The sequence below is a fragment of the Lolium perenne genome, chromosome 4, assembly GCF_019359855.2.
Source record: "Lolium perenne isolate Kyuss_39 chromosome 4, Kyuss_2.0, whole genome shotgun sequence".
NCBI classification, from domain to species: Eukaryota; Viridiplantae; Streptophyta; class Magnoliopsida; order Poales; family Poaceae; genus Lolium; species Lolium perenne.
Genome location: NC_067247.2, coordinates 394,400,109 through 394,422,374, shown reverse-complemented (window position 1 = coordinate 394,422,374; position 22,266 = coordinate 394,400,109). Strand labels below are relative to the sequence as shown.

The 22,266-nt window shown below is 45.3% G+C and overlaps 1 protein-coding gene across 1 annotated transcript; it reads right to left on the bottom strand.

Moving 5' to 3' along the window:
• Positions 1 to 4,477: 4,477 nt before the first annotated feature.
• LOC127297544 (probable long-chain-alcohol O-fatty-acyltransferase 4) lies at positions 4,478 to 5,647 on the bottom strand. The gene has a single exon (XM_051327873.1). The coding sequence runs from the start codon at positions 5,634 to 5,636 to the stop codon at positions 4,590 to 4,592; it is 1,047 nt and encodes a 348-aa protein (XP_051183833.1). The 5' UTR covers positions 5,637 to 5,647; the 3' UTR covers positions 4,478 to 4,589.
• Positions 5,648 to 22,266: the final 16,619 nt, after the last annotated feature.

The window sequence follows — 22,266 nt, the reverse complement described above, 5'->3', positions numbered from 1 at the left end:
ATTAGGTGAATGATGTGATGGACACACACCCATAGTAAGCATAGCATAAGATCAAGTCATTAAGTTCAACTTGCTATAAGCTTTCGATACATAGTAACCTAGTCCTTCGACCATGAGATCATGTAAATCACTTACACGGGATGGGTACTTTGATTACATCAAATGCCACTGCGTAAATGGGTGGTTATAAAGATGGGATTAAGTATTCGGAAAGTATGAGTTGAGGCATATGGATCAAGAGTGGGATTTATCCATCCTGATGACGGATAGATATGCTCTGAGCCCTCTCGGTGGAATGTCGTCTAATTAGCTTGCAAGCATGTGATAAGGTCACAAGAGATGACATACCACGGTACGAGTAAAGAGTACTTGTCGGTAACGAGGTTGAACTAGGTATGGAGATACCGATGATCGAACCTCGGACAAGTAAAGTATCGCGCGACAAAGGGAATTGGTATCGTATGTTAATGGTTCAACCGATCACTAAGTTATCGCTGAATGTGTGGGAGCCATTATGGATCTCCAGGTCCCGCTATTGGTTATTGGTCGGAGAGGAGTCTCGATCATGTCCGCATAGTTCACGAACCGTAGGGTGACGCGCTTAAGGTTCAATGTTGTATAGTAGCTTCGGAATATGAGATGGAGACCGAATATTGTTCGGAGTCTCGGATGGGATCCAGGACATCACGAGGAGGTCCGGAATGGTTCGGAGAATAAGATTCATATAAGGGAAGTTAATTTCTGGGGTTCGGAAAAGTTCGGGAATTTTCCGGTGGAAGACCAAGAAGTTTCTAGAAGGTTCCGGAAGGGCCACCAGTGGGCCCATGACCCCGGGAGGGGCCACATGAGCTGAGGGGGTGCAGCCCAGCCCTAATGGGCCAGGCGCACCACACCCTCAAGGCCCAGGCCGGCCAACCCTAGGGTTTTGGGGAAACCCTAAAGGGGGGGAAGGCTTGGGGGGCAAGTTTCCCCCCTCCCTTCTTGGCCGCCAGCCCTAGAGGCTTGGAGGAGGGGCCAAGGCAACCCTGGCCGGCCTCCCCCCTATATAAAGAGGGGAGCGGGCAGGGGGCGCAGCCCTCCCTGACCTCTAACCCTAGCCGCCCCTCTCCTCCTCCACCATACGTTCTGCTCCGGCTTGGCGAAGCCCTGCAGAATCTTCTCCTCCACCACCACCACCACGCCGTCGTGCTACTGGGATTCCGAGGAGATCTACCACACCTCCGCTGCTCGCTGGAACGGGGAGAGGAAGGACTTCATCGACACCGTACGTGCGACCGAGTACGGAAGTGCTGCCGGATTGCAGCACCGGAACGATCGACTACATCAACCACGAGATCTGATCTCGTTAAGGCTTTGGATCTTCGAGGGTTAGTCTCTCATCTCTCTTGTTGCTTTGATCTTCATAGATTAGATCTTGGCTTTTCCTAGATTGGATCTTGGTTTTGTTCTTCTTCACGGTAGAAATTTTTTGTTTTCTATGCAATAAACCCTACAAGTATGATGGTCGCATGACCTTAACAATATATTTCCCTGTATTTGGATGATTCTCCAACGTCTTGTGTTCTTGTTGTTCTGAATTTTTTACCTCTTCACTTTGATGCTCTTCATCAACTGAACATTGTTCGGCTATCTTTTTTTTTGCTCTTCACGATCATCGGTTTGTTTGGTACAAAATTCATAGGGCAACATGTAAGCTCCCTTACATTCGGAAAAGTCAAGCATAGTTGTTTTGTATTCACTATGCTTTTGCTCAACGAAGCTTGCATCTTTTGATTCAATAGAATCAGCACATGTACTTTTTGATTCGGCTTCTTCAATAACTGAATTAACCATACTAGCTGAGTCATTCTTATTTTCTTCATGGCATGTATCACTTTGCAAAGCTCCTTCTTGCCTCAGTTTAGTAGAGGGTTCAACTTGATCGATGTGCGGAGGAGGGGACTTGATTTCTTCAACTTGAGTAATATTATCTTGGTGATCTTTTTTTAGGCTTGCAAGAAACTCCTGCAGATCTTTCTCTTCATACTTCTCCTCGAGTTTCCTCTTACGATCCTCAAATTCCTCCTTGCGCCTCTTTTTTAGTACTTCATAGGCTTGGCAATATTCTGCTAGCAATTCCTCAAAAGTCGGCGTGGTGAAGTCGCTGACACTATTCCCTATGGGCATTGGCTTGACTTTGTTTGTACGAGCCATACATTTTCCTTTTTCCTTGGTCCAACTTGGATATATAGACTTGCCCCCCAAAACTTTTAGATTCATTCGGCATCGAGGTGTGGGTGCTACCAAAATTTTGCAATTGTGTAGGGGAGGTACCATATGCTACAGTACTTGATGAAGGCACATGAGCTTCTATTGAATTTCCACTTATTCGGCTTTAACCATTGTGAAGGTGCGGAACCGAATTATGGATATCTCCAGTTGCATATGGTGATGAAAAGTTAGTAACATAAGATGTTGCATATGACTGTTCAGGGTAATTGGCCAAATAGCTTGTAGTAGTATGTCCAATTTCTCTATCCATTGGCATGCTTGAAGCTAAAAGCATATACTGTGAACTATTTACCGATGATGAAACACTATCTTGCATGCTAATGAAATTTCTAACATTGGGTGTTTAATATTGATTAACTAAACTCATCATGTTGTTCATCGGCATATGAATTTCTGGGGTTGCCGATGCATGATGATTCGATATCTGTTGCAAGTTGCTAAAAGTATGGAGATTATTTTGCATCGGCTTTTGCACATAGTAAGATCTAGGGCTAGCCCATACAATATATATATATATATATATATATATCAGATGATTTAGCAACATCAATATAAGAGCTATTTGCTCTACATAAGAAGATTGAGTATTCATGATACCGTTGTAGTTTGTAGCCTCTTAATGACGCTTTGTTCGTAGCAAGAACGGGCTGGAGAACGCCTGAAGCTTCTTCCCCAGCGGAGTCACCAAAAAGGGTGTTTGCACACGAACACGTCGTCGTTTACCCTCGATGCCGAGCGCGATGCGCGGCAGCACGCGCCGAGGGAGGCTCGCCGGAAACGTAGTACGCAAGACAGTCTGGCGAGCTCTTTTGAGACCCGAAACACCGCTCGCCTGGCAGGGACCCCGTCAGGGCTTGCGGCGGCTATGGGCTGCCCTAGGTCGGCATGACCACCCCTAGGACCTCGTGGATTCGCAAAATCCAATCCTGAAGAACAACGAAGAACGAGAAGAAAGATACAAAGGGAGAGAGATAAAAGTAGATGGACACAGAAAAAGTAGTAGATGTGTTTGTTCGATTGGTGTTGATTCAATCGGCATGCAACCTTAAAGTATATAAGGAGCGTCTGGACTTTCTGGGCAAGAAAGAGGGTTGGATTCACGTCCCAAACCCTAAATTGGGTACAATTTGGATGGTTTGGCCCGAACTTTCTATAACTGTTGGGTCAAAAACTGGCAGTACCTTAAAATCAAAATCTCGTAAATAACAAAGTTGTTCGTCTCGAAAAAATGAAGAACTTTCTTGTTGACCTCTTTTCCATCTGAGTTCATCTTGACTGCTTAAAATCGACCGAACGTGAAACAGTTCGTCTAGTTTGCATATGCACATTTGAACGATTTCTTTACGCTCCCGACTAGACACCGGAATCTTCCATATCTGATAGTGTGTTCGTTCCAGAGGTTGCATACTATCTCGGATCGCGATGACCAAAAAATCAAAGTTGCTTGTTTCGACGAGACGCACAACTTTAGTTTATATCACTTCTTCATTTGAGGTCATCTTAAAGGAGATCTAGTGGAAACCTTCGTATATTTATCCTCGAGGGTTATCTCTGACTGTTAGCATAATCGGCTATCAAGTCGGATAATAACACGACTAGACATGGCGGGCATGATGTCTCCTAAATGAGTAATAATAACTCACTGAGTGAATCTTTCCAATTGTGTCTCACCCATTTTCATCTGTGGGATTATGTCCTTGATAAGCTATTGTCCCAAAACGGGTATCAACAATGTGTACTACAACATTTGTAAACTATGTACTACAACATTTGTAAACTGTTAACTACAACATTTGTGAATTGTGTACTACGTCATTTGTAAAACTAGATGATACCCTGCTCGTTGCTGGGGTAATCCTTAGTGATATAAATATGAACAACATTCATTGAGATTTGAAAAGTACTCGATGAGTGCACCAATAACTGTGACATATTTTGGAGGTGCCTTTGAAACTTTTGAGGGCACACTTTTATGTACCCTGAAAAGATTTAGGGGCAAATTTTCAATGTGCCATGGAAACTTTTAAGGGCACATCCAAAATGTCAGCGCCTCAACGGCGTCCTTGTATAATTATATCAACCGAATGAACCGATCGAAAGATCATTGTTTTTTAAAATAGCATCACTACTTCGATTTTAAATTGAACTCCGGACTGTCCATAACATAGCAGCCATCAAGGATCTAAATGACACAATTTAACTAGGATGGTTAATCACAAGAGTGCATTCACGAGCACATCTTTCAAGATCTGAACACAATATATATATAAGTATATATTTCCCATGGGGCACACACGTACGTCACACCACCACGTTCGTCATCCAGTCGAAAGAGCGGGACCGGCGGCGCCGGCAAGCCACCGGCCGCCCTGCTCCATGAGCGCCAGCATCCCCTGGAAATCCTTCAGCATAAGCTCGTCAAGGCCGCCCCTGATCAAGGCCGGGAAGAAGAGCCAGAACCCCGTCCCGCCGACGAACGCCAGCGTGAGCGGCACCGCCACCACCCGCGGCGGGCGCCACCACCCGGCATGCCGCCCCCAACACGCCTCCGCCGCGGCGCACGCTCCATTGAGCACAAAGAACGCGGCCACGTCGCCACTGGGCGGCTGCCACATGAGGTAGTAGAAGATGAGCTCGTGCATGAGCCCGGAGACGAGGAACGACGCCAGGACGCCGGCCGCGACGCCAAAGCGCGCGCGCACCGGGCCGTACACGGACGGCCGGAGGATGGCGGGCACCATGAGGTTCCACCGCCTGCCCCAGAAATCCCGCAGCGACGACGCCAGGTACGGCCGGTCCACCTGCGGCTCCATCTCCATCCCCAGCACGCCGTGGACCACGCCCTGAACCGACGCCAGAAGGAAGTCCATGGCGAAGTAGATCAGCGTGGTGTACAAGAGGAGGAGCTGCCACCGGCTCATCACCTCCCTGAACTGGAACGCGTACAAGATGAAGGGGATAAGGCCGCCAGAGAGGATGATCTTTGTTGCCGCAGAAGCGGGGTCTTGCTTCTTTGCTTTGCCGGAGGAGGTGGACTGCCGGAGCTTGACGGGTAGAGAGGCGGAGCAGACGAACTGGGCGAGGGGGAGGGACGGGTCCAGGGGGCCCCGGCCGGCGGCGAGAAGGAAGAGCTTGAAGGTGCCGAGCCAGCTGAGGAAGAAGCCAGAGATGCCGCGGAACCCGGTGGTGGTGAAGGCGAAGGGGATCCCGTAGAAGAGCACAACGGCGGGCATAAGCGCAGCGAGGCGGCCCGCGCCTGGGCTAGTGCGCGCGGCGGCCACGCGGGCGTACGACATGGCCGCCCAGACAGCAGCCGAGACCTTCAATAGGCTCCGGAGCTCGCCGTCCATGAGCGCCGCCGGCATCTGGTGAAGAAATCAGTGGTCTATATTTGACGAAGAAATCAGTGATCTACGCATAGGCCGGGTCTATTGCGCAAGTAATAAAGTGCTCATTTTCGAAAAATATTAGCCTCTCGAGCTGTGAAAAATGTTTTTTTTTTACATGAAGCTGTGAAAAATGTTGTTTGGAGGCTTTGACTTCCAAAACATGCGTCATTTGACAGCGACTAGTAAGTATGCATCGTGCAACGCACGACTTTTGTCTAATGCAAATTGGTAATAACTAGCAAACATGCCCGTGCGTTGCACCGGGTACAATACTATAATCTCAATTTCTTGCCATATTGATCTACGCAAAACTCAAAACACGAGAGAATTAAGATGACAACTCATGCTTACTACGTCGTCACGTTGCCGGTAGATCAGTAATGAGTTAGCGAAATACACCTAATTAAAAATGTTCGATGGTCAGTAGTTCGATCTTCGTCGAGCTAGACGATGAAATTAACGATATGTTCGATCTTCGTCGAGCTAGACGGTGAAATTAACGATATTTTGGATGGTCATATACCGGGTTTTTGTGACTAAGTTTGCATAGAATCACCTTGGCTCTCCAATTCCGCTTGAACCTGTAAAAGGATTACAACCATTTTGCTCTGTTTAGGAAGAATACATTATTTATTTGATGTTTTCTTCTAAATATAATTTCCTATTTTTATAATATTATGGTTACCTTTTCTGATGAATGAAAATAATATAAACCAAGAGATACATAACATGAAATTTCACAACTATTTTCTACACATTTTAGTTCTAATGTTACACAAAAATCTATCATGGAGTAACACTTGAATAGTTTTTTGCAAGTATAAACAATAGCCTATCCTTATAAAGTGGTTCTCTAAATAAATGGATACGAACAACATATATCCAATCAACAACACAGTACATGACCAAGCGACTGATCCAAGCATCGTCAATCATTTGCGGTCCAAGTTGAATTGGCATTCACTAACCTGTCAGTAGCTAGCAACAACGAAAATGCTAACTGAACACTGAATTAGTTTCAGTACACTGAAATACTGTCTATAGAAAATCGAGCGTATAGAAATAATGTCTCCAGACTCCACTCGAGCTGTTGGCGCCTGGCCCAGGTTGCAGCGCGGAGGATGCTGACGGCGGACGAATATGCCACGCGGGATGCGGGGGGTGGGAGAGCCGCTGGTGGCTGCGCGGGTTGCCTGCGCAGGCGTGTGTGCATGAGATGAGGGAGACGCCGTCGGCCCTGGTCTGCAGCGAATGCTTGAGAAGGTCTCGTGATGCAGGTCCGGTATCTCGCCACAGACCATGTCAGCGTCGGCGTCCACGAGGGCAGAACCTCCATCTCCGGTGACAGTGGCCACAGCCGGCCGGAGCCCTTTTCTCCTTTCGCTGAGAGGCTGAGAGAGGGAAGAAAGCGAGGGTGGGCCAACCGTCCTCGACAACGAACAGGAAAAAAAACCGGTGCGACACACCTTTAAGAACTGCTGCGCGGCCGTTCGCTGCCGCGTGCGCGTGCCTCCTCGAATCGTAGACTCCCCGCCTCCTCCACCATGTGGCTTGCCACCAGAGCCTCGGGCATCGTGGGGATTGACCCGACTCTGCCGCCGCTAGATCCATCCATTACGGCCGCGCCGGAGCTGCCGCTCGACTCGCTAGATGATGAGCTCCTCTTCCTTCTATTGAACCTTGGGGACGCAGCAATCGAAGTGCGCTAAGTTTTGGACCTTGTGGAGGCCGCGACCGCCTAGTCGCGTCTCCTCTCGATCAGGGCCGGGCTGGTGAAATTTGGAGCCCTGTGCCAAATACTAAAATGGGCCCTATTTTCCCAGAAAAAAAGAATTATAATTATATACGAGCGACAATAACTACTCCCTCCATTCCAATGAATAAGACGCTCTCGTTTTACGTGTTTTTTCTTTCACTAAGAATTACTTAAAATGTATAAAAATTGTTGATCTAAAATTAGCATCATTAGAAAGTGTTTTTTCCAATACGAATCCAACGATACAATTACATACGATGTAGCCAAGATTTAGTTGCTCAATTTTTGTTTGTTAAAGTTCGTCTTAAAATGCGCGTGCGCTTTATTCATCGCTATCGGAGGCAGTACTATATTTTGCTAATGTCACACATAAAATATCTTGAATAGTTTTTTTTTTTTGAAGGAAAATATCTTGAATAGTTGGTTAGTCTGGCTAGCCGTTCCTTTTAGCTATAGGTTTTGTGATCGATACCTGATAAACGCAAGTCATATTTGACTGACATTTTACACTGTAATACTGAACGAGGCAGAGCTGTTAACCTGTTAGTATGACTAATGGATCGTCACTTTTTTTTTGAGACAAATGGATCGTCACGTGAAGGCCAGGTTCTACAAGATTTGGGGCCCCTCAAATTCATGGGCCCTGTGCCATTGCACAAAACGCACTCCCGCTCGCCCGGGCCTGCTCTCGATGCATGCCCGCGACTGCGAGACGAGGATGAGAGGAAAGTCAGCTCGCAGCGGGTCTAAGGAGAAAAAAATAACATGAACCCTTTTTCACTTGTCGGTGGCAATGGTGGGTAATTTCTGTACAGGGTTTGGGGTAAATTGGTTTAAAAACAGAACGGACGACGGAAACCCTTTTTTACTTTATTATTAGGTATATATTTACAAATCATAGTCACAATCAGAGACGAATCAGTTTTCCATTAGTTAAATCGTCCATCTACAAATAGTGTGTTGTGTATTCGAGTCACACGCGACTCTCTCCTCTCTTATTCTTCCTTACTTCAATCAGTAATGCAGGTAGCCACTCTAGGCGGAAAATCGGGTGCTGACTCTGCAGCCAAAAGCCTAAGCCCGAAAGTGTTGGACGATGAATGAATTATATTCAACAACCATATAATATAACAAATTAGGAATATTGGTTACACGCTCTTATTCATCGCCATCACCATAATAAAGAAACAAATCTAAATACTGCTTATCCATTTTATTCTCCGCAACACAATATATTCTACATCCTTTGCATGTATTCTAAGCACTGGTGTAATGTACATGATGATATAATGAATAATAAGATCGATAGATGTTCCTATTATATATACTAGAACGAAATTCTTCAGCTAAAAAGTTAGCATATATGTAACTGAATTCCTCAGCAATAAACAAGTGACCGACTGTAGTAATTGTACTAACCAAAGGAATACCACTAGTAGAAAAATGGGCTTTACTCCCGGTTCATAAGGGGCTTTAGTCCCGGTTGTGCAACCGGGACTAAATACCCGAGACTAAAGCCCACCCCCTTTAGTCCCGGTTGCTTACGAACCGGGACTAAAGGTCCATCCACGTGAGCTGCGTGCGTCGGGACAAAAATGCCTCCAGGTGAAAAAAAATTATTTTATTTTTTCTAATTTTTTCTATTTTTTCAGAATTTCTATTATTTCACTTATTTGCATAGTTTAGTCTCTAACTACACTTATCTCTAGTCAAATTACTTACTCATGATCAAACTTCCCGCTCGGTCACCCATCCTCCCACTACTCTAGCACTAGCAAGCTTAACTTCCGAGTTCCATCACATCCCGCATCCAAGTGTTTCGCGCGCATGTATGTGATACTAGTATCATACCAATCCTATTAACATATTGATCGATGTCACATTTCTTTATTGTTTGAATTTCAAATAATTCATTTAATAAACAAAAGTAATGATGTAATAATAATCTTGAATAAATAAATAAACATTAACTTTTTAATTTGCATTATTTTTAAATTTTTAAATATTTATATTTTTGCCAAACCTAAAACCTAAAATTTTGAAAATCTAAAAGTTGGGTAAAAGTAATAGTAATCATGCAGGTTGCAATTATTAATTTTAATTTTTTGAAAAATAAAAAATATATAAAATCCGTAATTTATAGCAAAAACTAAAATCTTTCTGCTTTCGTATTTTCATTTGGTATTTTGAGAATCTAAAAATTGGCTAACCGGGTAAACCCGGGTGAATTCGGATGTAACTTTTTCCCACGATGATTTTGATATATTATACGTTTTTTTCCGACGTCGTATGCAAAAGTTAATACGATTTTACCATTTTTCAAACATTTTTTGCAAAAAAAGTCAAAATTCGAATTTCTTAATTTCGCCGAATAGTAGGTTGCATAGCATACAAGAATCTGAAAACATTTTATTTTTTGAATTTTCTATCATTTTTTTTTATATTTTACAAAGCAAAAAAAGGCGATCCAGGGGGGGTGAAGGGTGCGTGGGGAGTAAAAAAACCAGAATAAACCTTTAGTCCCGGTTGGGGACACCTTTAGTCCTGGTTGGGGATACCAACCGAGACTAAAGGGGTATGGCAGGCTGTGGCCGGCGCAGGCCTCACCAACCGGGACTAAAGGTCTACCCTTTAATCCCGGTCGGACCATTAGTCCCGGTTGGTGTTACTAACCGGGACTAAAGACCCTATTAGTCCCGGGTCAAAGTATTTGGAAACTAATGGGCTGGGATGGAAGGCCTCTTTTCTACTAGTGTACCCAAGGATGAGTCGCAAATCACCAGATATATGTTCAGATGTATACTGACACAAAAACACCATATGCAAGAATGTATCATGTAGAAGGTGCCAAGTAGACTCTTAGAAATTCAGATCACAAAAAATCTGTGTCATTGTTTCTACAGCGCCGCTTGTGGAAGAGATGGTGTAGTCGAGCAGAGCAGCGATTTCTCAAGGTAACCTAGGCAATGGACCACGATAAGCGAGGCATACAAGGTTTACTATAACTATATTTTCCAATCTGCTAAACCACTTGAAATTCAGCATTTCCAACTCCGAGATACAATCTATACATATATATATCTATATCTATACCTAATAATAAAGAAGCTAAGGTTTCTGCCAAAATTTAGAAGCTAAGGTTTCTGCCAAAATTTTCGTCCAACTTTTCATTGGACCGATTTACTCTCCCACCTAATCGCATAATACGGCTAAATGCCACGGTACCGGTTCGTTGGTCTTCCACCGAGTCCCTCCTCCCCACGGACACCCTGCAGATCCGTCGACCGCCCAGGCCGGCCGCCGGCCTCCACCAAGAGCGCACTTCCCGCTCCGGTCTCAGGCCACAGGAGTCCGCGGCGCCGTCACATTGAGTGGAGGTTTCGCAATCGATCCCCTTTGATGCAGCCTATACTGGGGGCGGCGCGACCGGAGGCACGCAGAGTCTGTCCTTGGCATCGCCCGCGTGGCCGCCTGATTAGTGGGTCAAGGCGGCGGAGAGCAGGAGCGATGAGGAGAGTCTGCCGGTGCAGGGGAGATGCTGCTAGGGTTGTGGAGGCAGGAGAAGGGAGAGGCAGGGCGGCGCCCGGAGAGAAGGCCAGCAGCGGCCGTCCGAGATCGAGAGGTGTGCACCATGCCCAGGTTGAGCATGGCTCCCTCGACCGCCACGTGAAACCTGAAGCACGCATTGCCGGCCTGGCCCGCCCGGATTCCCCCCTCCAGGCGGTCACGAAGATCCTGGCCTGCGTGCCATGCCTTAGCTACTCGGATCGACAGATCGAAGATAATCATCAAGATCTAAATTGGGGGAAAGCCGGGCGCTGATCCACCGTGCGCCGCACTTTCTCCTCTGGCGCCTTGCCGGGAAGATGAAGACGAGGTCTGTCGCAAGGGCGCGAGCAGCAGGAACATGCCAGCAGGATACAAGCTCCTCGCTTTGATGTGCGCCGCCGTCTGGAAGTAAAGCCAGCGGCTCCAACGCTTTCTCAGAGTGCTCCACCGGCTGACTACCTCACAAAGGACATGTACAATTTCTGTTTCTGTCCTCTTTTCTCCTGTTCCGTTTCATTTGTATTTCCTTTGTTCGAGTATAGATTGCTGATTCTGTTGACGGTTTATTGCCCAGAGATTCTTTTTATTAAGCTAACAAGCTTAATACTTAAGACCGAGATGATAACAATTATGCATGTTGTAGGCTTGCTTCGTGGCTGCAGCTTAATTAGTTTGCTAATCCAGTGTGCACAACATTCGTGTCTGCTATATTTATAGTGTAGTACTAATTGAGATGCTTCGGTCACTCCTAATCTGATCAGCGATGCAGGGACGGACGACCTTGGCATAAGCTACATTATGGAATGGTTCCTCAGGTAAATCAGTTAAACAATAATATCTGGGAGACAATCTATGATCATGCTTTGAAAGCTTTAGCTGATATTGCTGCAAAGGTCCGTATGAAACTTATGTTGGAGCCTCACAGCAAGATTTGTCTGATGCCTGTAAATGTATATGTAATTTGTGCTGAACATATTATCTGATCACGGTTGTCTTACTATGTACAGAGTGCAGAATTTTCTTGAAGACAAATGGAAACCACATGTGTCTAATATGGACGGAGGAACACATTGACGTTATGAAACTACTAATTGATGCCAACTCAAGTTTGGCAAGTTCTAAAAATTACCATTGTTTCAGCCTATCAATCCGCGGACAAGGAATGCCTTACATGTGATCGATTTGAACATCACTTTTTGCTGGGACATCTCTACTGACAATATGAAGAAGTATGTTGCTAGAGAAGAATACATAAATAATATTTTGGATCATTTACTTGAGGTATTTTTACACTCATAATGCCACTTTCTTTTCTAGATCTTAAATCAATGTTGATTTAGAGCTAAGTTAAATAATTCAATTAGCAATAATATTTTCTTACGATTTTTCTATCAAAGTGTATCTCTTTGACTATTCGATATGATACCTCACCATTCAAAATATGTGATATTTATGATACCGTACTTGTACAAAGCTGCCTTGCTGACCTGTTCCTATTAGTAATTGTCATCTTCTTTTTGTGAGGCTATCTCATGAAGTTTCAACACTTGAAATAGTAAAATCATTTTTGGCATAAAAATGTTTAATAATAAAATCAATCCATGGCAACGCACCACAAGTTGCAGCTCTAATTATCAGCTACGTATCACCGATGGTGGGACCGTGCCCGATGAAGAAGGCATATATGTATTTTTAATATCCTGTTGCAACGGATCGACTTTTCTCCCGATGCAACGCACGGGCACTTCTGCTAGTATAATAATAAAGGAGCTAAGGTTTCTGCTAAAAAGTTTCGTCAACAACATTTTTTTGACCGTTTTACCCTTCCACCAAATCGCATAATACTGTTGGTTACGCTTGTACCGATTCCTTTTTATTCCCCGACCTCAGCTCGTTGGAATTTTGTCCGTCCATGCACGCCCAATGCGGCCGCGGCCGCCACAGACCAGGGAACGCCCTTGGGCTTTGATTTGAGTGTTAAATCTGGGTTTTATGAATAACAAGGTTGTTTTTTGGGCCAAAGAACGGAGTAACATACATGTGTATTGATATTCTCTACTTTAATAGTCCCACATCGATCTCCTATAGCCACTTCCTCCGGTTTATATACGCTCCAAATTGCTATCATTAACAAGCAATTAGATGAGCTGATGGGAGAGAGAGAGACAAACACAAAATTGCCTATACGGATGGATCGGAACTAGAAGGAATTTGCCGAATTGAGGAATATGAAAGATGTTGGCTCCTCTAATGGAGCCCGGGATGGTGGAGCAGGCAAGATGCCATACCGCAGACTTTTTTTTTTTTGGTCACCGGGTGAACCCACCCGATAAATGCTGCTATTAATAAAGCTGGAATACAAGTAGACCCTAGGAGTACATGGAATTACACAAGGTCCAGAAAATAAGCAAAGAGGACCCAAGAGAAAACTTGAAAACGCAATCAAGCACTCCGTCCTCCTCTTCCTCCTGATCGAGCTCCGACGACGGACTGCGACCGCGCCTCCGGGGAACAAGCCACTTGGAGACGAAGCCCAGGAGAACACCGACAGCCTGAGCAAAGCAGCGGTGGAGCGACAGCCCTACTGTCATTGGGTCCGACGCGAAGACGGGAAGATCCGCCATTGAAACGTCGGAGATAAGCTCCTCATCGAAACCATCACCGCCGGCAAACAAGTCCCGAAATCAAGCCACCGCCATGAGGCTTGAGAAAACGAGAGAGAGAGCCAGCAGCGACGAGGACTGCGTCAGCAACTAGAGGGAGAAGCACGAACTGTGCAGCACCTCCCGCCCCCTCGCCTCCACGGCCGGCCAGGTCAGAAGAAAACCAAGCAATCCGCCTCCATGCCAACCTCCCCCGCCACCATGGCCGGCCAAGGAGGCAAGGAGGCTACCTTCTTCTTCAGCTGTTGACTCCTAGGCGCCTTATCGAAGAGCCTAGCCGTCGACGAGCTCCAGTCCAAGATCCACCACGGATCTGGAGGGAGGCCGCCGGCGACGGGCCAACTGGTGCCGCGCCGGAGCACCAAAGAGGCACTCAGCCCCTGTCACCTCCAGATCGAGTCCTTGACGACGACTCCGACCAATCCCCCTTGCCACCAAGGCCGGCCAGGAGCGGAAGAAGAGGCGCCATCAGGAGCTCGAGGGAGATGACGAAAGCCTTATTACGGAGATCGGTCGAGGTGGAGGCATCCTGGACTCCGGCCGGCGGAGCAGAAAGGAGCACCTCCAACACACGACCCGCTCTGGATCTGGCCGAGAAACCAGGGCTTCAACTCCACAACTAACCGGCAAACCGCCGGGAACTACTCCTATCCTAGGAAAACCTACTCCGGCACCTCACCTCCGCCACCTCCGGCCGGCATCGCCGCCGGAGGGGCTCGGGATCGGCCCGGTTCTCTCAGAATCGCCTCTGTCTACTGTAGCAGGGAGAGAGAGAGGTGGGGGGGGGGGGAATAGACGAGCTGCCGGTAGTCCATACCGCAGAATAGAAATCGGCTTTGCCAACAAAATTTGGGGGAGTCTCGACGACGGCGCTGAATTTGATGGCGGCGCGCACGAAAAAGAAATCGGCGGTTAAGAGCATCTCCAGTCGCATCCCCCAAACATTAAAATACTTTTTTTTGCATTTTTATTTCAATAAAGAGAAGAAACATTCCATAAACTAATACATAATTGGGAACGTGGTTTACACGAAGACATAGTTTGGAACATGGTTTTCCACAAACTAATACATAGTTTGAACCATGGTTGACACAAATATAAAACATTGCAAAATAACTAAACCTAACTAGGCCGGGCATCGAAGGTTTCGTGTGTTCGCTGCCAATAAAGAACACTCGAGGGCACACCCAGTCACCCAAACTGGAAAATCCAGCTGTTGACGGTGCCCGTGTTGGTTGTTCCGAGGAAGAACAACTAGAAACCTCCGTGCATATTTTCGCTGCGAAGAAACAACACTCATCAGTCGTCGTCCTCCTCGGCGCTATCACCGTGGTAGTGCCGGCGGCAACGCGTCTCGTCGAACACCTTGACGCTCATGTCCCTCTCACCAAAGTAGGAGAACACGAGCACGAAGTCGGCTTCGAGGCGGTGGTAGCGCGCGAACTTCTCCCAACCGATGTGGAGGTACATCTTGCCGCGCGCGTCGTAGATCACATCCACGATCCACCGGCAGCAGCCGCAGGCATCCTCCCGCAGATGCAGCGAGCCCAGGCGCCCGTCGCCGGCGACGAAGTCGGCGAAGGTGTCCGGCAGCCTCTGGATGGCTTGTGGGTCGCCCTTGACGACGACAAACTCGAACATCACGGGCCCCTCCTCGTCCTGCATGTCCGACGATGAAGACGATGGCGTCGCAGGCGACGGCGAGCGTGCAGCTCTGCCGCGGCCACGACCATGACCACGACCGCGAGCTCGGCCTCCGCCTCTACCAGCCATGGCGTCGACTCTTGAGATGGTGGCGGCTAGGGTTGGGGAGAGAGGCGCTAGGGTTTGTGTGTGAGAGGGACAATGAGAGGCGGCCCTTTTTATAGGCCGGAGTGAGGCGGGGGAGCGGTGGCGCTCATTAACGCCGGCAGGCAGAGCTAAGCGTGATGAGACGCTTCGCTGCGCCTCTGCGGGAACTGCACCGTCGCTGCGCTCCAATAATTTCCGTCGCGAGGTAGGCGATGGTTAGGTTAAAATTTAATGTGCCGCTGACGCGTTGGTCCCGCCACTCCCCGCCTCGCTTTTCGGTGTGTCCGGCGTCCCTAGAGCGTCCCCTGTGTAGCGGGGACGGGCTCGGGGCGCCGGACACCATATCGGGCCGCGCCGGATAAAAAGCGGCTTTGGGGGATACGGCTGGGAACGTTTTTTTGTCCGACGCGCTCCAAATCTCTTTGGAAGACGGTTTGAGGAACGCGACTCGAGATGCTCTAACGGGGACTTCTTTTGGCATAAGCCAGCTTATGGCAAACTGTGGGTAGAAACTGTGGTGGTGAGAAGGTTGTAGAATCTGTTTGGAGACTTCTTTTAGGCTTCTAGAAGTTTGGCTTATTTCATACGTTGATTTTTGAAATGTCCGCAGTGCCCTTAAATTAGATACTATGTATGTTTTAGTGCGCCGGCGTGGTCAACGAGCTTGATGGCGGCCACAACCCACTGCTGCGGAGCGGGCGGGGGAGGCTCTGGCGAGGCTGACGCGGGCGCGGGAGGCTCTGTCGAGGCTGCCGCGGGCGAGGAGGCTCTGGCGAGGTCGGCGCCGGCGGCTAGGTCGACAGCGGACCTGTGGGGTTGGTGCTTCAGATGGGGAGGCGAACCACGGCTTGGCGACCAGAGGGAAAAGCGGAGCGGGCGGGGGAGGCTCTGTCGAGGTCGCCGCGGGCAGGGGAGGCGCCGGCGCCAAGGGCGCTGGCGGCGCCGGTGACGAGGTCGGGGACGGCGCGGGCAGGAGCTCTATCCAGAGTCCATCCTCGACTCGATGCGGGAGAAAAGGAAAGCAACCGTTTTTTTCTGGGGGTGGCATTCGCTGTAATTTGCAATGATAAAGAGGGGCACCTGCATGTACCTGTTCGTGGAGCGGAGCCAGAAGCTCGGGAAACGTCCTCAACCCAGTTTCTAGAAATGCACTATGCGTCTATGCCAGACTTCTCGGTACAAATAAGCACGGTTGGGATTGGAGACTTCTTTTGGGAGAAGTCCCCCTAATGCCCGTCCGTGGGAGCTCCTCTGGATCTCACCTTTGAGGATGCGGATTGGAATCTGAGATTGACCATCTTTCCTGCGAGTTCTTTAATAGGGAAGGGACTAGAGAGCAGTCTACCCAAAAAAAAAAGGGCAACCTTGAGCGAGCTACCCAAATATATGTGGCTTGGCAATTTATTTGTGTTTTCTATCTTTACCTATTTTGCAGAAACTAAGAATGGAGGGAGGCCGAGTTACATTTCAAAAATATTAAATGGGTCAAATTTTATTATTTGTATGTAACCTAGAATATAAATACTTTTACATTGAAATTCTAAACCATTGTAAAATACATAATTGGTTGCGCCTATTTTTTCAGATTTGTGTCAGGCACGGGTGTGGGTGTTTCCGATACCGTCCATTGTTCTTTGAAATTCAGATAAAATACAGATAGAGAAGGGCTATTTTCCCACCTACCAAGACGAGCGTAAATCTCGAGAAATAGCGAATTTTATGGAACTTGCTTGATAAATACTCACTCTTTCACAGTGTAGGATACCTATTTTCTTGTCAAAATCAAATGCTTTGAAGTTTAATCAAATATATACAAAAAATATCAGCATCTACAAATCCAATGCAGGTGTTCTGAAAATATATTTCATGATGGTTCTAACAATATTGATTGATTTGAGAGATTATAAATATTGACATATTTTTCTATAAAGTTGGTCAATTTTACGAAGTTCAACTTTGTCAAAATATTATAGGCATCCTATTGGGAAGCAGGGAGTATCAAATATGACATGAAAACATTAATAAACCTAAGAAAAGAATGCGGATACATGGGACTAGAACATGATTGGTCAGAGAGAGTGACTAAAAAACAACGAATCAAGCGCTGGGTTCCTAAATGGTTGCGCAGCGTAAATTTTTCATCAAATTTGCCTATTATACTACGAACCAAGCAGAGCCTAAAATGTAGCCAGTGTCTAACATCTTGAAGAAGACACTGAAAAATAACCTAAATAATAGGAAACGCTCACGCCCGCGAGGGGCCTTGGAGGGTACTGGAAGCGAAGCGTACTAGCAGTGTTGCCGACGAGGGAGACGGAGGAGAACCACAGAATTACATCTCTTTTCCCTGCCTCACATATCACAAGGTGGTTAATCGTACTGGGCGCCTCGAGCAGTCACGACATGCTCTTGCTTTTGACTATGTGTAAATATAAATAAACCATGAAGAAAATGTTAGCCATATCTATCTCTTCTTAGTCTTTTCCTTATTGGTATAAAAAAACAAAAACCTGCAAAGAAAATTGGAATTTCCAGTAATTAATTTTTTATGGCCAAGTTTTTGTTAATAAAAATTAATTGTGGCAACTTTTGGTGTTTCCCGGTGCAACGCATGGGCACTTCTGCTAGTTACATATAAAAAAACAGTCCTAAACTTAGTAATGAGAACCTGCATACAAAATATTACACAATTATTTACACTATTGTCAGACATTATTAGCACACAGTCATCGCCCGTTTGGTACTCACCAATGTTGATGCACTTGTCAAAAGCAGAGCAGACGACATCCACGTAGCAGGTGTCAGTCGAACAATTTAACATTTGAAGAAAATAAATATATTTCCATCTCACATCTCCTGATAATTCAATAAAGAAATTTACCCTAAAGGTTGTTGCGGGATGCTATAAATTACAGTTCTTCAGGTAATCAAGCCTCACCTCTGCTTACCTGATGATGTGTCGCTATAAAACTTAAAACGATACAAGACAGTGATGTCGGGGATGCTAAAAATGAGTACTTCACTTTCAGAGCTTCGGCAGTGGCATGTTCTTTTCTGTATCCTTCTTCACTACCTTTGTGGCAACCATCTCAAAATCCTCCTCGGTGACATGCACCCTTCTCTCACAAAGGGCAAAAAATTTACCTTCACCTCCTGAAAAGCAGATGAAAATCAAGGCGAGTAACTCACTGGAGACATCACACACAGTATGGTTTGATGCACAATACTTGAAACATTAGAGTTTCGGAGAGAACATGAGCCATTGGACAAATACGTTGCTAAATTCAAGACTAAAATGGGAAAACATAAACCTTGCTAGTTAATGCTATTTACTATTCAGAATGGTAAAAGTGGTAACTGGGCATGGATATAGATTTTGCCGAGACTGTAGAAGACATTTTCTGCAACAGATGACAGATGTTGCTGCGTCCTTATTATCACTGTCCAATTAAGAATATAAAAGTAGTAACTGGGCATGGATTTGGATTTTCCCGAAACTGCAGAGGACATTTTCTGCAACAGATGACAGAGGTTGCTGCATGCTTATTATCACTGTCCAATTCCAAATATTTTTTCATTTATATAAGACAAATATATCAGAAATTGAAATGGTGGCCTACAATAGCTAGCCTACAGTAGGGCACCAATTTACACCTTTAGCTCTGCTCCTAATGCTTCGTTCTGAAATTCGCCCTGGGTATGTAATGTAAACTATGGATAGTCTGGTTATCTTTTCTACACATAATGACATAATATCCAATCTCCGCAGTTTGGAAGTGTTCTTCAGTATCAGATTGTAAACTTATGTGTACTCATACATTGATACAACTTCCTGAAACTTTCCTGGGTATATAATATGAACTTCGTATTTGATTCGATTATATTTTCTACACAATGTCCAAATTCTGTTATTTTGTTATAGACAAATAATGCATCAGAGTGTATCAGTGAGAAAAACTACCAGTAATGAACGATTTCCGCTTCTCACACAAAGTCACAACTGTCTTGCTAGTTCTTTTTTTTTCCCGAGCAACTGTCTTGCTAGTTAAGAGAGAAGCCCGTTGCATGGCAGCCGCTAATTCCTCCTCTTACTTATTGAATATCTTTTACCCTTTCCAGAATCTGATTCCATGGCCTTCTTTATCGATTTTTTGCAAATTAAAGTTTTTTATATACAGGGAATTGCTTTATGGCATGTTAACAAAAACCCCTTGTACTGAAACTCCTCTATACAGTAGAGCTTTTACAATAAACAGTAATGAAAATTATAAGCACCCGTCTTGCCGGTGAAGAATCGTATCGTCCTTCTGCCTCAACTAAGCTCTTTCCCTGTGAGTGCAGATTTATTAGAAAGGACACATGAAACTTGTGGTAATTTGAATTTGAATTCAAATTCATATGAACTGATACTTTAACATATTATATATGAGACTGTTACATGATATCCATGCAGTTAACAAAATCACTGGGAGTATCTGTTAGAATGACGTGCCCCAAGAAAATAGCATTCTTTGACTTCTTTCACATTACAGATCTTGGATGTAGCGAGGTGCTATTATTTTCTGGTGGAATGAACAGACATATCTTTCCTCCATTCCTTTTACTGTCTTGCACCATATATCCTGGCTCTTCGTGATTTTCTCATTCATCTACAGGATAAGGCAAAGATATCAGTTATACCAAGTAAGAAACTGGCTGTGCTTAAAAAGTGATGGATTGGTTAAAAACACAGAGAATGTGAGGACATTCCACAATGGATTGATTAAAAACTTCACTGGATCAACCTACACTCAAACCTGAATCGAGAGACGCAGCTGTTAGATCTGTAAATGGGGGAACGCTCCCCTGATCCAAGTAGGGACACAGCTGGACAAATATTCTTCATGCGTAACGACTAGGGTGAAAAAATCCTAATGTAAAATCATGGGGAAACACATAAGCTACAGATAAGGATTACCAAATAAACTGATATCTGATTTCAGTGCGTTCATAGGGGTGATTGTACGCGCGTTTTTGTGAGCGTCTGCGTTGTACTGTGTTCTCAAAAAAAACATATACATAATTACATATAACCATCAACCAAATATGTGCACTTCCTTGCTCATTGGGCATAATCTGTAAAATTAGGGTTGAAACAATACAGCTTACCGAGTATCTTTCATCCTCTGTAGCTAGGACATTTGAAGCTTCTTCCCATGTTCTTTCTTATTTCCATTTAGTCTGGCATACCAACCATGCCCACTTTGGTTTTTCGTTCCACACTCCACCTTGCAATTGATGTTCGGTACTCGTGGTGCTGCACCTGGCGTACAAGAGGCAAGATATGAAGCTCATTTTCCCTTCTAAACAATGAAGGGCATACGGCACATGTACGATGCAATGGGCGTCTTATTTTTATGCCTTCACCATCACAAACAGTCTGTAGTTGAATCGAGTCACTTTTCCTATCCTGAACTACTCCTCTACAATGATAGAGCTAATCTACCGAGAACATGGCCTCATAATATCAGCCAATAAAGTGATGTTCCACTCATAAATACTGGATCAATCTAATTAGTTACTGCTCTTTAGCAAACCGGCATACATACAATATTTCATCTCTAGTCATCTAGTGCACGTTGATGAACTGTTAATGACCAAATAATGGTGACTAAGGGAAAGATCAACAAAACCTTCTTAGTTAAAAGTTCACGTTTGGAACTGATATGCGATTGAAATATTATTACCAAATCCATTCTTTGCAATACATGTAGAAAAAAGTTATGATACGTAGAAAACGTACTGGTAGAACACAAAACTGAGCTCCACACCAACGGCGGCGCCGGTGTGCTACCTTGGCGCGGAGCAATGGATTCCCATGATTTTTCTCACCAGCGTGGGGCAACGGTAGCGGCATATCTGCTTGTGTCGTCCGCATGGAGCAACAGCGGCGGCCGATTGATGGGCGGGTGCGTAGAGCATCAGCGGCGCGTGCATACCACATCGGCATCGCATCTGGTTTGTAACCTGTGAGTGTTTACCTTTTCGCCAACTATCAGATTTTCATGTGTCATGGTGAAACGCGGCTGAAACCCACCAACGACAAAATCCTAAATTTGACACTTCGGTGCCTCATAAAAGCGGATTATTCTTCGGTGGCACCTGACATTCTCGTCGATAGCGAGGTGTCTATGGTGACGATGATTTTGTCAACCTTAAAACCCGCTAGATTAGTTTCTTATACTCGGTTTCTCGAAGGTGTCCACGGAGGCATAGGGATGAATGTATGTACGTATTTGTGAGCGTCTGCATGTGTGCCGTGTTTTGCAAAATAAAATATCACCAAACGTCATTAATGAAGTGGTTAATAAAGCTGTGGAAATAAACACTCATGATCGATGTAGGATTTTTTTTGACAGTAATGATCGGTGTAGGTTTATTCACAAACGAACCATGGTTGAAACCTAATGCTTGATTCATGAGTACTTCATCCGTTTAATAATGTAAGACCTTTGAGGCTTTTGTAGATTTTCTTATTTTTTTCGTATCTAGTCTATTTTGGTGTAAATTCACTTATTTTTGTCTCTATCTAGCATATTCTAAATGTCTAAATGGTCTTACATTAGTTTAGTGAACGGAGGGATTTCTCTTCTCGCACATGACTACAATATCACTACAATATCAGGAAGCGTCCATCACGTAAGCCACCGCGCATATATTTCTTTGTTCTTTTTTTTGCGAATTCAGGGAGCTTTATTACTTACTCGACAGGATTACAATCACTCGATAGAGTGTCACCGAGAAAACCTGGGTTATAATTAATCCACAGGCATCTCCTATCAACGCTAGCTTGTTTAGCACAAAGATG